The 12,152-nt window shown below is 45.9% G+C and overlaps 1 protein-coding gene across 3 annotated transcripts in view; it reads left to right on the top strand.

Moving 5' to 3' along the window:
* Positions 1-12,152, top strand: part of CENPU (centromere protein U) — a 48,285-nt gene that overhangs the window by 21,044 nt on the left and 15,089 nt on the right. For all 3 annotated transcript variants that reach the window (XM_027529778.1, XM_027529775.1, XM_027529777.1), the window contains 2 exons: positions 797-902; positions 11,890-11,950. In XM_027529778.1, the coding sequence (XP_027385579.1) occupies positions 797-902; positions 11,890-11,950 (167 nt within the window). The remainder of the gene's footprint in view (positions 1-796; positions 903-11,889; positions 11,951-12,152) is intronic.

The raw sequence follows: 12,152 nt of genomic DNA, 5'->3' as shown, positions 1-12,152 counted from the left end.
TGTGCAGTTGCTCTGTTCATTATCTAAACAGCTGTTTATTGTGCATTCATGGTGAAGCCTGAGCGTGAACTGGGTGCTTGGCTCTTTCCAGGCACCCCTGCAGCTGTTCCCTCCTCCCTCCCTTCCTCCCTGCCTCTCACGGGCCTAGCCCCAGGGCTGAGGCCTCTCCTGTCACCTCTGTTTCCTCAGCAGGTAGGAGCATCCTTCTCAGCATCTCTTCTGTATCTTCCACCAAGGCCGTTTGGTCTCCTCTCCTGTTTCTTGATTCGAGTGAACTTTTCCTGCTTCTCTCCATGCTCTGGCAGTGCAGAGGGGAGGAGCAGGGAAGGGATGTGCAGGAGGACCTGGATCCTCCCCAAAGGGCCAGTCGTCCACGGGTGTTGAGCCCGCCTTTGCCAGGCACTTTGTGGGGCGAGAGAGTCAGGGGAATGGCCAGGCACCCCGGGCCCTTGGGTTTGGAGTTTGTGCAGTGTCTCCCAGGTAGCGTGTGATGCTCCAGAGGATGATGGAGCAATGTCAGACGTCCTGTTTATGCTTATCTTTTAGCTCATTTAAAAGTTTCTGTATCATCTATAAGGACAGTAAGGTTATAGGATGACTATCCATGCATGTATTGGTGAAACGGTTTACATTTGTTCTTATTGAAGTGTGACATCAGAAGTAGCCTGTGCAATTGGTTTTGATTTTATTAGCCATGTAAATAGGTTGCTTTGTATGCCAGTGTAGAGAGACAAACTTGATTACTTCCCAGACGACCAGACTTCTAAATATATATATTGTTTTTAATCACTTGTAGATCCTCCTCTACACAGCACAGCTATATATGCTGATGAGGAAGAATTCTCCAAGCAGTGCGGGTCACATCTCCCCTCAACTCCTCAAGAAAAAGAAGCAAAGAGAAGGTATGGGTGGATCACAAGCAGCTGTTTACTCATGGCTAGTGGCATTTCTTAGATGTTCTTTAAGATAGATGCTTACAAGACCAAAGCTTTTTAAAGATTCTTTGAGCCATTTTATGTTTTTCCTCAAGAGAACTGGGACATAAAAGCTTAATTATTCAGTAATTGATGTTACTTATAATAACTATAACTGACACCTGATTATCCTAGAAACATGCCAGTGAAGGTTATTTAGCTTTGAGATACAATGAGGAGAAGAAAGGTTTTAAGAGCGTAGAATTTTAGGTGATTTTACAAATTCTCTTACCCATCACAAACGGGATGTTTTTTGGGGCAGGGTGGGTATAGGGGAAAGAAGCTGATAATCCCAGAGGAAACACAAAGTCTGTTGTAAATTTCAGCTGTGTTGTCCCTTGGGTGCATAGGTTGGAGTTTTATAGATTTCTCTGGGGTTCTGGGTCAGGAAAATCTGTACAAATGACTCAACATAGACAACTTGAGGGCGCACATGGTGAAGAGCTCTTCAGTAGCTATAGTATGAATTATAAACTATTTGCTAGAGCAAGCCCTGACTTAAGGACCTCTGTTAGGTAATAAGTCAATTTTAGTTACTGACTATATTTTGAGAGTGACAAACTGCATTTTTAAAACAAACACCCCACTTGGGCAGTAGCCTAGATGGGACGTCTGTCCAAGTTTCTCTATCTGGGGATGCCTTGTGGTCCTTGGTCAGTCAGGAGATTCCAGGTTTTCTACCAGATGTTACTGGAAATCAGTAACAAAAGCCAAATATTTGGAAAACTACACGCTTTGTTTTAAACAGTGGTGAATGTAATTTTTCCAGAAGAATTTTTGAATGGGTGACACATTCACGTGGTTTAAAAAGGTTAATAAGAGCCTTCATCTCCTCTCTGTCATCACTCCGCTCCTGCACCCACTTCTTCCCTTCCCTGCCAGTGGTTTTCCTCTTTTTTGGCTGTCCTGGGTCTCCCTTGCTGCAGGGCTTTCTCTCGTTGCAGAGAGCCTGCTCTCCAGTGGCGGTGGGCAGTGCTCGTGGCAGTGGCTTCTCTTGAGGAGCGCGAGCTCCAGGGCGCCGGGGCTCAGCAGCTGCGGCTCCCGCCTCTAGAGCACGGCTCAATAGTTGTGCACAGGCCTAGTTGCTCTGTGATATGTGGGATCTTCCCAGAATAGGGATCAAACCTGTATACCCTGCATTTGCAGGCAGATTCTTATCCACTGCACCGCCAGGAAAGGAACCCCCCAACCCCAATATTCATTTCTGATGTCTTTTTACAGTTTCTTTGTGTTCTCAAAAGAAGTGTGTGGTCCAGCTGCTTACTGGTTGGTGGAGAGGAAAGTTTGCCTTATTTCAGATGCCAGCAATGGTGCAGGGAGAGGGGTGGACATCTGTCCCAAGGCTGACTCCCCCACCCCTTCGTAAGCAGGGGTGAGAGCTTTCATAGACAGAGTGGGGGACTGCATTCAGAGACAGCACAGTCATCTCCAGCAGTCATCTTCAAAATGGCATCAGTGGTCTAACCGGCGTCATCTTGGTTGGTACGGTTAATCTTCAGTTCCAGGGTTTGTTTGTTGCCATTTCTTTGAGGCCAGTGTGGCAGCTCGTGTCGTGGGTACAGCCTGCTCATCGTGTAGTTAACTTCTCCACCTGGGGTTTTAGTGTCTATAAGACAGCTACAGGATATGGCTCAGAACATTACCTTACAGCTCTTGAGAAAGAACTAAAGGTCCTTGGCTATGCTTAATGACCACATTATTATTAGCCTCCTTTGACTGTTTTCCTTTGTTCCCACATTTCTCACTTCTGTGATTAAACTTATTCAGACTAAAGTTTTCCTCAGATGAAAGGCAGGCAGAGGACATGGCCGGGGGCGGGGACCACAGGGTCCTGCTCCGTTTCAGTCCCCCGTTTTCTTTGATATTCTCAGTCTTGAGGAAGGACAGGTACAGAACAGGAAAGGCAATAAACTTTCGTAGTACCTGGACAAACATTTGAAAATTACTAGACATATTACAATGAGGATTATAATCAAAATGCACCTTGGTACTGTTCTGTCTTCATGATTAAAGCTGATGTACAATGTCTGTTTAATAGGCCACAAACAGGCTGTTTTACTTAGCCTAAAGTTCAGACTTAATCATGTATAGGTCAGAATGACTTCCCCATACCTCAGTATGTGAGCACTTCATCCATCATTTTCCCCTTTTAAGTTGCAACTCTTTCCATAGAGAGTGTTGATAATCAGTATGTTTTTCCAGCGTTGCCAGAGTGGTTTGCCTGCTCTGGGTCCGTCCATGTCCCTTGGTGCTAGGCCTCCTTTTTATTTATATGCTTGACTAGTTGTCCACATCAGGGGGTACCTACTCAGATACCATGAACAGACTCTGGGTATGTTCATAGGGAAATGTTTTATAGGCCACACATTTTATCGTCTGTTCCCAATTTTCACACAAACATTGTACATGTGCTTTAAGCTGTAAAATTAAAGCCAGTAGTGCTATACATCATGAGTAGTTACACTCTGTGACAACTTTACAGGACAGTTTTTTCCATCCTGAATATTAGGGTCAAAATATGACTAGAAACAAAACAATTGCTTTCCATTAGAAGTGTCTGCTATCAGAATTAGATCAATATTCCAGGAGAATTTTGTTTTTTCAACAAAAAGGAAAAAAAAAAATTTAATCTTGCATCAGTTTACTGGTAATAACAGAATTTATATACCTAATTAAATTTAGTCTAATCTTTATCCTGACAGCATACAAAATTTTGTTCTCAAAGTTCCTTTTTTATAAACCTTTTATAATTTTTTGGATCCAAACAAATTTGTCCTGTGTTTCCCTATCCAGAAGCAAACAACTGTAGAACAGTATTGTCATTTTTTTTAACAAAAATATTTCCATTTGTTTATACCTTTTCTTCACCAACAACTCATATCCTGTTTGTTTTACACATAGAAATGTTATCATTTTCACATTTCACAATTTTTAACCCTTGAAACCTTAAGAAAACCAAGTGATTGAAATGGTACACCAGCATTTTCTGATTGGCAAACTTAAGAACATACTCCACAACCTCTGAAAACATACATTTTTTCACAGCATAATTTTTCTTCAGTTGTATAACATGCATGTTTAATAAACCAAAACATCTTTAATTTCCCTCTTGGTCTTAAAAGAAGACAAAAGTAGGTAAACTTAGATTTGTTTGATTTGTAAGTGCTCATATTTTTTTAAGGCAAATTAAATAGAGCTCCTTTACAGATTAACCTCAGCAATATCATCCAAAGACAAAAACACATATTGAGACATACAAATGTCCAGACCAACAGAGATCTCATTGTTTTATCTTTTCACATTTCGTGAATTAGGCATTGCAATTAAACTTAGCAGTTTATGGATAGTAGTTAGAATAGCCAAACTCACATACTGTATCTTAAAAGGCTTTCCTCCTTTTTTTTTTTTCCTCTTAGCTTGAAGTTTTATAATTAACCCAGGGCTGGCATTCCAGGCAATGTGGACTGTGGTTGTATTTCAAGGACACAATAAGCCTTAACTTCAGATTTTCTCCTAGGCATATTTTTATTTTCCCAGGGTCTGAAAAAAAGTGTTTTATCAAGCTAGCTTTCCCTAACTGCATATGCAAAAAACTGGTTTTTGTCAATTTCAAGAGTTTCATCCTAACCATTTTTTTTTTCAGAGTCTAAAGAATACTATTGCCAAACATACATAGTCCAAAATAAATCAGCTTTCTTTTTGTTTAGTCATAATTTCCCAGCTCAAATTTTTCTTAATGAATTGAACCTGAATTTCCCATTTTACCTAAGGCAACAGGAGTACCAGTCATACAAATGGAATACATGCTCACACACCAAATGACAAATCTGTCACAAGCTCTCTCTCAGGGTGACCGGTTTAGAGCCTGAAACAAACACTTCCATGACACAAACGGTCCTCAAGGTAATCAGATCTCAGAACCAATTGGGAAGATGTCCGAATGACACTCGGTGCGCACAGATGGTCGTCAGTGGTAGTCAGATGTCAGAACCAGTTAGCAAGAATGCCCAAGTAGCAATTCATGCGAACAAACGGTCCTCATTGGCAGACAGACATCAGAACCAACTGGCAAAAATGCCCAATAGCAGTCAGTGCTCAGAAATGATCCTCAGCATTAGACACACACAACCAACTGGCAGGAGTGCCAAGTAGCACCTCATGTTCCAAACAGTTCTCAACATCAGACACACATCAGAACCAGCTGGCAGGAATACCAAGACAGCGCTTGTTTTTGTTGTTGTTTAGCTGCTCAGTTGTGTCCAGTTCTTTGCAACCCCATGGACTGCACACCAGGCTTCCCTGTCCTAAACTATCTCTTATAGTTTGCACAAACTCATGCCCATTGAAATTGGTGATGCTATCCAGCCATCTCATCTTCTTTCATTCCCTTCTCCTCCTGCCTTCAATCTTTCCCAGCATCAGGGTCTTTTCCAGTAAGTTGGCTCTTTGCATCAGGAGGCCAAAGGATTAGAGCGTCAGCTTCAGCATCAGTCCTTCCACTGTATATTCAGGGTATATTTCCTTTAGGGTTGATTGGTTGAATCTCCTTGCTGTCCAAGGGACTCTCAAGAGTTTTCTCCGGCATCACAGTTTGAAAGCATTAATTCTTCAGTGTTCTGCCTTCTTTGTGGTCCAACTGTCACATCCTTCCATGACTACTGGAAAACCATAGCTTTGACTGTATGCCCCTTTGTTGGCAAAACGATGTCTCTGCTTTTTAGTACACTGTCTAGATTTGTCACAGCTTCTTTTCCAAGGAGCAAGTCTTTTCATTTGATGACTGCAGTCACCATCTGCAGTGATTTTGGAGCCCAAAAAAGTAGTCTGTCACTGTTTCCACTGTTTCCTCATCTATTTGCTATGAAGTGATGGGACCAGTTTTTTGAACATTGAGTTTTAAGCCAGCTTTTTTTCTCTCTTCTTTGACCTTCATTAAGAGGCTCTTTAGTTCCTCTTCACTTTCTGCCATTAGGGTGGTGTCATCTGCATATCTGAGGTTATTGATGTTTCTCCCGGCAATCTTGATTCCAGCTTGAGCTTCATCCAGCCTGACATTTCGCATGATGCATTCTGCATAGAAGTTAAATAAGCGGGGTGACAATATTATAGCCTTGATATCCTCCTTTCCCAATTTGGAACCAGTCCATTGTTCCATGTCTGATTCTAACTGTTGCTTCTTGACCTGCATACAGGTTTCTCAGGAGGCAGATAAGGTGGTGTGGTATTCCCATCTCTTGAAGAATTTCCCACAGTTTGTTGTGATCCACACAGTCAAAGGCTTTAATGTAGTCAATGGAGGAGAAGTAGATGTTTTTCTGGAATTCTCTTGCTTTTTCTATGATTCAACAGATGTTGGCAATTTGATCTCTGGTTCGTCTGCCTTTTCTAAATCCATCTTGTACATATGGAATTTCTTGGTTCACATTCTGTTGAAACCTAGCTTGAAGGATTTTGAGCATTACCTTGCTAGCATGTGAAATGAGCACAATTGTGCAGTAGTTTTAACATTACTCTTCTTTGGGATTGGAATGAAAACTAACGTTTTCCAGTCCTGTGGCCACTGCTGAGTTTTCCAAATTTGCTGGCATATTGAGTGCAGCACTTTCACAGCATCATCTTTTAGGATTTGAAATAGCTCAGCTAGAATTCCATCACCACTACTAGCTTTGTTTGTAGTGATATTTCCTAAGGCCCACTTAACAATCCAGGATGTCTGACTCTAGGTGAGTGATCACTCCTTCATGGTTATCTGGGTCATTAAGATCTTTTTTGTATAGTTCTGTGTATTCTTGCCACCTCTTCTTAATATCTCTGCTTCCTCCTACGTCCATACCATTTCTGTTCTTTATTGTGCCCATATTTGCATGAAATGCTCCCTTGGTATCTCCGATTTTCTTGAAGAGATCTCTAGTCTCTCCCATGCTGTTGTTTTTCTCTCTTGCTTTGCACTGTTCACTTAAAAAGGCATTCTCATCTCTCCTTGCTGTTCTTTGGAACTCTGCATTCGTCTTTCCCTTTCTCCTTTGTCTTTCACGTCTCTTCTTTTCTCAATTTATTTGTAAGGCCTCCTCAGACAACCATTTTGCCTTTTTGCATTTGTTTTTCTTGGGGATGGTTTTTATCACCACCTCCTGTTCGATGTTACGAACCTCCGTCCATTGTTCTTCAGTCATTCCGTCTACCAGGTCTAATCCCTTGAGTCTATTTGTCACCTCCAGTGTATAATCCATAAGGGATTTGATTTAGGTCATACCTGAAAGGCCAAGTGCTTTTCCCTACTTTCTTCAATTTAAGTCTGAATTTAGCAATAAGGAGTTCATGATCTAAGTCACAGTTAGCTCTTGGTTTTGTTTTTGCTGACTGTATAGAGCTTCTCCGTCTTCAGCTGCAAAGAATATAATCAGTCTGATTTCGGTGTTGACCATTTGGTGATGTTCATGTGTAGTGTTGTCTCTTGTTGAAAGATTGTGTTTCCTGTGACCAGTGCATTCTCTTGGCAAAACTGTTAGCCTTTGCCCTGCTTCATTTTGTACTCCAAGGCCAAACTTGCTGGTTAATCCAGGTATTTCTCGACTTCCTACTTTTGCATTCCAGTCCCCTATGATGAAAAGGACATCTTTTTTTGATGTTACTTCTAGAAGGTCTTGTAGGTGTTCATAGAACTCTTCAACTTCTTTGGCATTAGTGGTCGGGGCATAGACTTGGATTACCGTGATATTGAATGGTTTGCCTTGGAAACAAACAGAGATCATTCTGTCATTTTTGAGATTGCACCCAAGTACTGCATTTCGGCCTCTCTTGTTGACTATGAGGGCTACTCCATTTCTAAGGGATTCTTGCCCACAGTAGTAGATATAATGGTCATTTGAATTACATTGGCCCAGATAGTACTAGTGCTCACAAACAGTCCTCAGTGGCAGTCAGAACCAGTTGTCAAGAAGGCCCGAATGGCACCAGCATGCACAAATGGGCAGGTTGCACACCAGTCTGCACACCGGTGGACTTAACCTGGTCTTAGAGCTCGTCAGCTTTTCCCAAATACTAGTTTCCATTCTACCAAGGAAAAGATTAAGCTTGTAGCCAGAGCTGAGCAGGGGAGAAACAGGGAGGATCCTCAAAACAAATGGTTTAGGCAGCTGCTCGAAACGCCCCCACATCCTCTACTCAGGGCTGGCTAGCTACGAGCAGCAAGCTGGTACACCGTCATGGCCACACGTCCCCTGGGAATCCCAGGACAGCCAGGCACCATGAAAGCACAGGAGCCAGCCCCACGCTGGGCACCAGAATCTTAACGACAAGGAGTATGTGGGTCTGGCTACTCGCCACTCAAAAGCCAATAAACCAGGTTGGTGGAAAGGAAAGGTTGCTTTATTTTATTATGCCAGCAACTGTGGGGAAGAGGTGCAAACATCTGTCCAAAGGCTGACAAGCAGGGGTGAGAGTTTTTATAGACCGAGTGGCAGCCAGGGACGACATGTAGAAACAGCACAGTCATCTCGAACAGTCAGCTTCAATTGGTCATCTGTGGTCTGACCAGCGTCTCCTTGGATGTTCTAGGTGCAGTTAATCTTCAGTTCCAGAGTCTGTCTGTTCCATTTTTTGAGGCCAGTTCTTGGAATTATGGCTTCTGATGTTGTGGGTACAGTCTGGTCATCATGTAGTTAACTTCTCCACCTGGGGTTTCAGCATCTGTAAGACAGCGCACAGGATATGGCTCAGAATATTAGCCCTTGAGAAAGAACTAAAGGTCCTTGACTGTGCTTAATGACTACATTATTATTAGTCTCCTTTGACTGTTTTCCTTTGTTTCCACATTTCTCTCTTCTCTGATTAAGCTGATTCTTTGACTAAAGGCGGAGGACATGGCCGGGGGCAAGGACCGCAGGGTCCTGCTCCATTTCATTTGTGCCCGTCAAAGTAAGAGTACAGAGTTTTTACCTTTTTCAAAAAGACAGGGTACCTTGCCGCCTGGCTTTCCCACTCTCTGTGTGTGGCAGAGCCGTGCGTGTCAGTGCAGGTGGAGCGCCCTCGTTCTTCTGTTCACAGTCGCGGGTTTCCCGTAGTCTGGAGCGTCACAGCTTCCTCCCCCAGGCCTGGGTCTGCAGGCAGCTGGGTCATTCCCAGTCTTCTGTCACCAGCAGTGCCGTAATCAATAAGGCGGTACATACGCCAGTTCACATGTATATGCCTGTTTCTGTAGAAAAGGAAAGCCTCGGTCACGTGAAACGTGTGATTGTCATAGTTACTGCCGAGTTCCCACCAGCATGGCATCAGGCTTGGGTTTTTGCCAGGGTGCTGTGCTAGCTCAGTTCTAGTTTGATTTTTCTCATGACTGAGTTAAGTAACCTCTTTTGTATGTGTTACAAGTTCTTGAATTTCTTTCTGCAAGCTCTTTAGATCCTTTTTCCGTGTTTCCCATGTTGGTCATTTTCTTCTGACTTCTATGACTGTGTTTAAACAAGAATGAAATTAACCCTGTTTGTCATAGACAGCTCCTGGCTTTCAGGGTTGGGTCAGAGGACTGGCGGTCTGCTGTTGTGTAGGGTAGGGCTGCCCTAGGAGACTGAGTGCTCGGTCCTCCCGAGGGGACCATGGACGTGCTGTGGAGGCGTCAGGCTGCTGCGTCCGCGGGCCGGTACTCAGTCCTCCCGAGGGCACCGTGGGCGTGGTGTGGAGGTGTCAGGCTGCTGCATCCACAGGCCGGTGCTCAGACCTCCCGAGGGGACCGTGGGCGTGGTGTGGGGGCATCAGGCTGCTGTGTCCATGGGCCGGTGCTCCGTCCTCCCGAGGGGACCGGGGGCGTGCTGTGGAGATGTCAGCTGCTGTGTCCATGGGCCAGTGCTCGGTCCTCCCGAGGGGACCCTAGACGTGCTGTGGAGGTATCAGGCTGCTGTGTTTGCAGTCTGGCGCTCAGGGGAGGGGCTGAACTGGTGATCAGACTGGCGGTTTGACACAGGAGTGGGCTGTGGCCACGGGTGGGCCTCCCAGGAAGAGATGGTGGCCTGAGATGGGGCAGAGGCCCAGGGCCAGCCCACAGGAGACCTGGCACCTGTCCAGGGGAGGAGGAGCTTGCGGAGGAGAGAGGAGCCCCTGGCTGGAGGGGAAGAAAGAAGCCAGGAGAGGGTGTGTTCTCAGGAGGCTGAAGTGCAGTTGATAAGAGAGTCAGATTAAGGCTGAACACTTGGGGTTGTTAGACAGTGTGGACCTCCTCAGTGACCTTGGTTTTGGAGGTGTGTGAAGCCCAAACAAAGAGCATCATTTGGATAAGTTGGACAGGGTTTATACATGGATACAGAAGGAAGTCGGGGCGGAAGAGATGAGCGGGGGCAGGGGCGGTGCCGGCACTCAGGAGGCGCCTCTCCTCATCTCTGTCAGACCCTCTCCTCTCCCGCCCCTCCCCCAGTTCCTCTCATGGTATCCCCACACGCTGTCCCCAGGGCTCCCTCTGCCCAGCCTCTCTCCCGAGCCCCCAGCGGGCCTCCACGTGGACCACACCCCCCAGATGCTCTCAGGCACCTCGGACTCCACAGAGGCGCCCCCAGGCCCCATCACTGCCCCCTCATCGGTGTCAGCAGCCGCTTTGTGTTCTCTGGCTGCATGGTCCTGCTGGCACCCCGGCACCCAGCAGAGTAGTCCGGGCCTCTGCTGGCGCGCCCCTGCTGGCCTCTCTGCTCTGCCTCTGGCTGCCTGCCTTCCCTCCTCGCTGTGCAGTGGCCACGGTCAAGGCTCCTGCCACCCGCCCCTCCTGCCTGCTCCCCGCCTGGTCCCTCTGTCTCTGGAGTCGCGCCCCCTCCAGGCTCACCTCCCACCTCCCTGCACAATGTGTCCAGCATGGAGGCTCAGTCTCACGCGTCCCCACCCACCCCCCAACTGTGTGCAAGGGTCACTCAGGCGCCTGTTTGGCTCCCCTTGTCAGTGGACACCGAGGCGGTGAGACTGAAGAGGTTTGTTAGCAGCATCCATGAGCATTACAGGGGGATGGATCAGGCTGGAGCAGAGACGGCCTCAGACCCTAGCGCCGCTCTCAGCTCCCGCCCTCCCTGGGGAGGGGGTAGACTGGGCCTGGTGCTGCTACCTCTGCAGTCGCAGGCAGGGGATCGCCGCTCGCTTGACCCTCTGTGCAGATGAGCAGCGGCTCTTCCCCGAGCGTGGGGAGGGGCGAGCAGGACCCCGCGCCTTGCTGTCTTCCCGGTCATGACCTTTGGCTTCTCTGGCACTGTTTTCTCTTCAAGATGTGTGATCTCTACTCTGATTCCCGTCCTGTGCCTTGATCGTGCAGGGTGTTTTACACCCACCTGCTTCTCTGTTTACTTTTCCTTCTTCCTTAAATCCCCTTCCTTTTTTTTTCTCTGCCTGAGAAAGTGCTGTCAAAAGTCCGCTCATCTTATGACCACTGTGTGTTTCCTGGCGCCACAGCCTGGTGTCCCAGGTCTCCGCTGTCTTTGACCTTCTTCCTAGACACGGATCCCATCACAGGAAGCCTCCTCATTGTTCAAGTAATTGTATTCCTTATCCTTGCTTTTCGAAGTTGGTGTTAAATGTCAAATGAAAAAACTGAAAGCACTCTCATCAGAAATTTAGGTTATTTTTCCTTTTCAAAGGATGAAAGAAGGTTTTCCCTTTTCTGTCCCCTAAACTTGGGCCTGTGGTGGCGGAGGAAGGGACGCTTCTGACGGGGCCACAGGGGCTGCAGTGACGGGCTCTTACTGCCTGCTCGAGCTCAAGTGATGCGGCCTGGGTGTGCAAAGGCGTGGGAGGTGACGGTAAGGCTGGGGAGGTGGCAGGCCCGCCCGTAACAAGTGGGAAATCTCATTAAACTGAGCTTGTGTTTGTGTCAGAGGAGCAGCTTTTAGAAGACACATGTGAATAAAAATGAAGCGTGTGCAAGATACTGATGGTTTGGTTTTTGGTACAGTTCGGACACTTCTGAAATTGAAGCAAGTGAAAACGAGTCTGTAAAGATTAGTGCCAAAAAGGTATGCACGATCTCCCAACTTAATTTGTAAGATATTTCATATCCTATTTAGAGTGGATGCAAGTAGAAGAAATGTTTTGTAAAGTGTTTCATATACTGTGTGGATGCAAATAGAGACAATGTTCTGTAGCATTATTTTTCATAAAGAGTGTATTATGTTTCAGAAGGTACTTTTTAAAGATAAAAATGGGATAGTTTTATAC

Source organism: Bos indicus x Bos taurus, chromosome 27, assembly GCF_003369695.1.
Source record: "Bos indicus x Bos taurus breed Angus x Brahman F1 hybrid chromosome 27, Bos_hybrid_MaternalHap_v2.0, whole genome shotgun sequence".
Classification (NCBI taxonomy): domain Eukaryota; kingdom Metazoa; phylum Chordata; class Mammalia; order Artiodactyla; family Bovidae; genus Bos; species Bos indicus x Bos taurus.
Note: the sequence above shows the minus strand (reverse complement) of the source record. Positions and strands in the feature narration are given on the sequence as shown.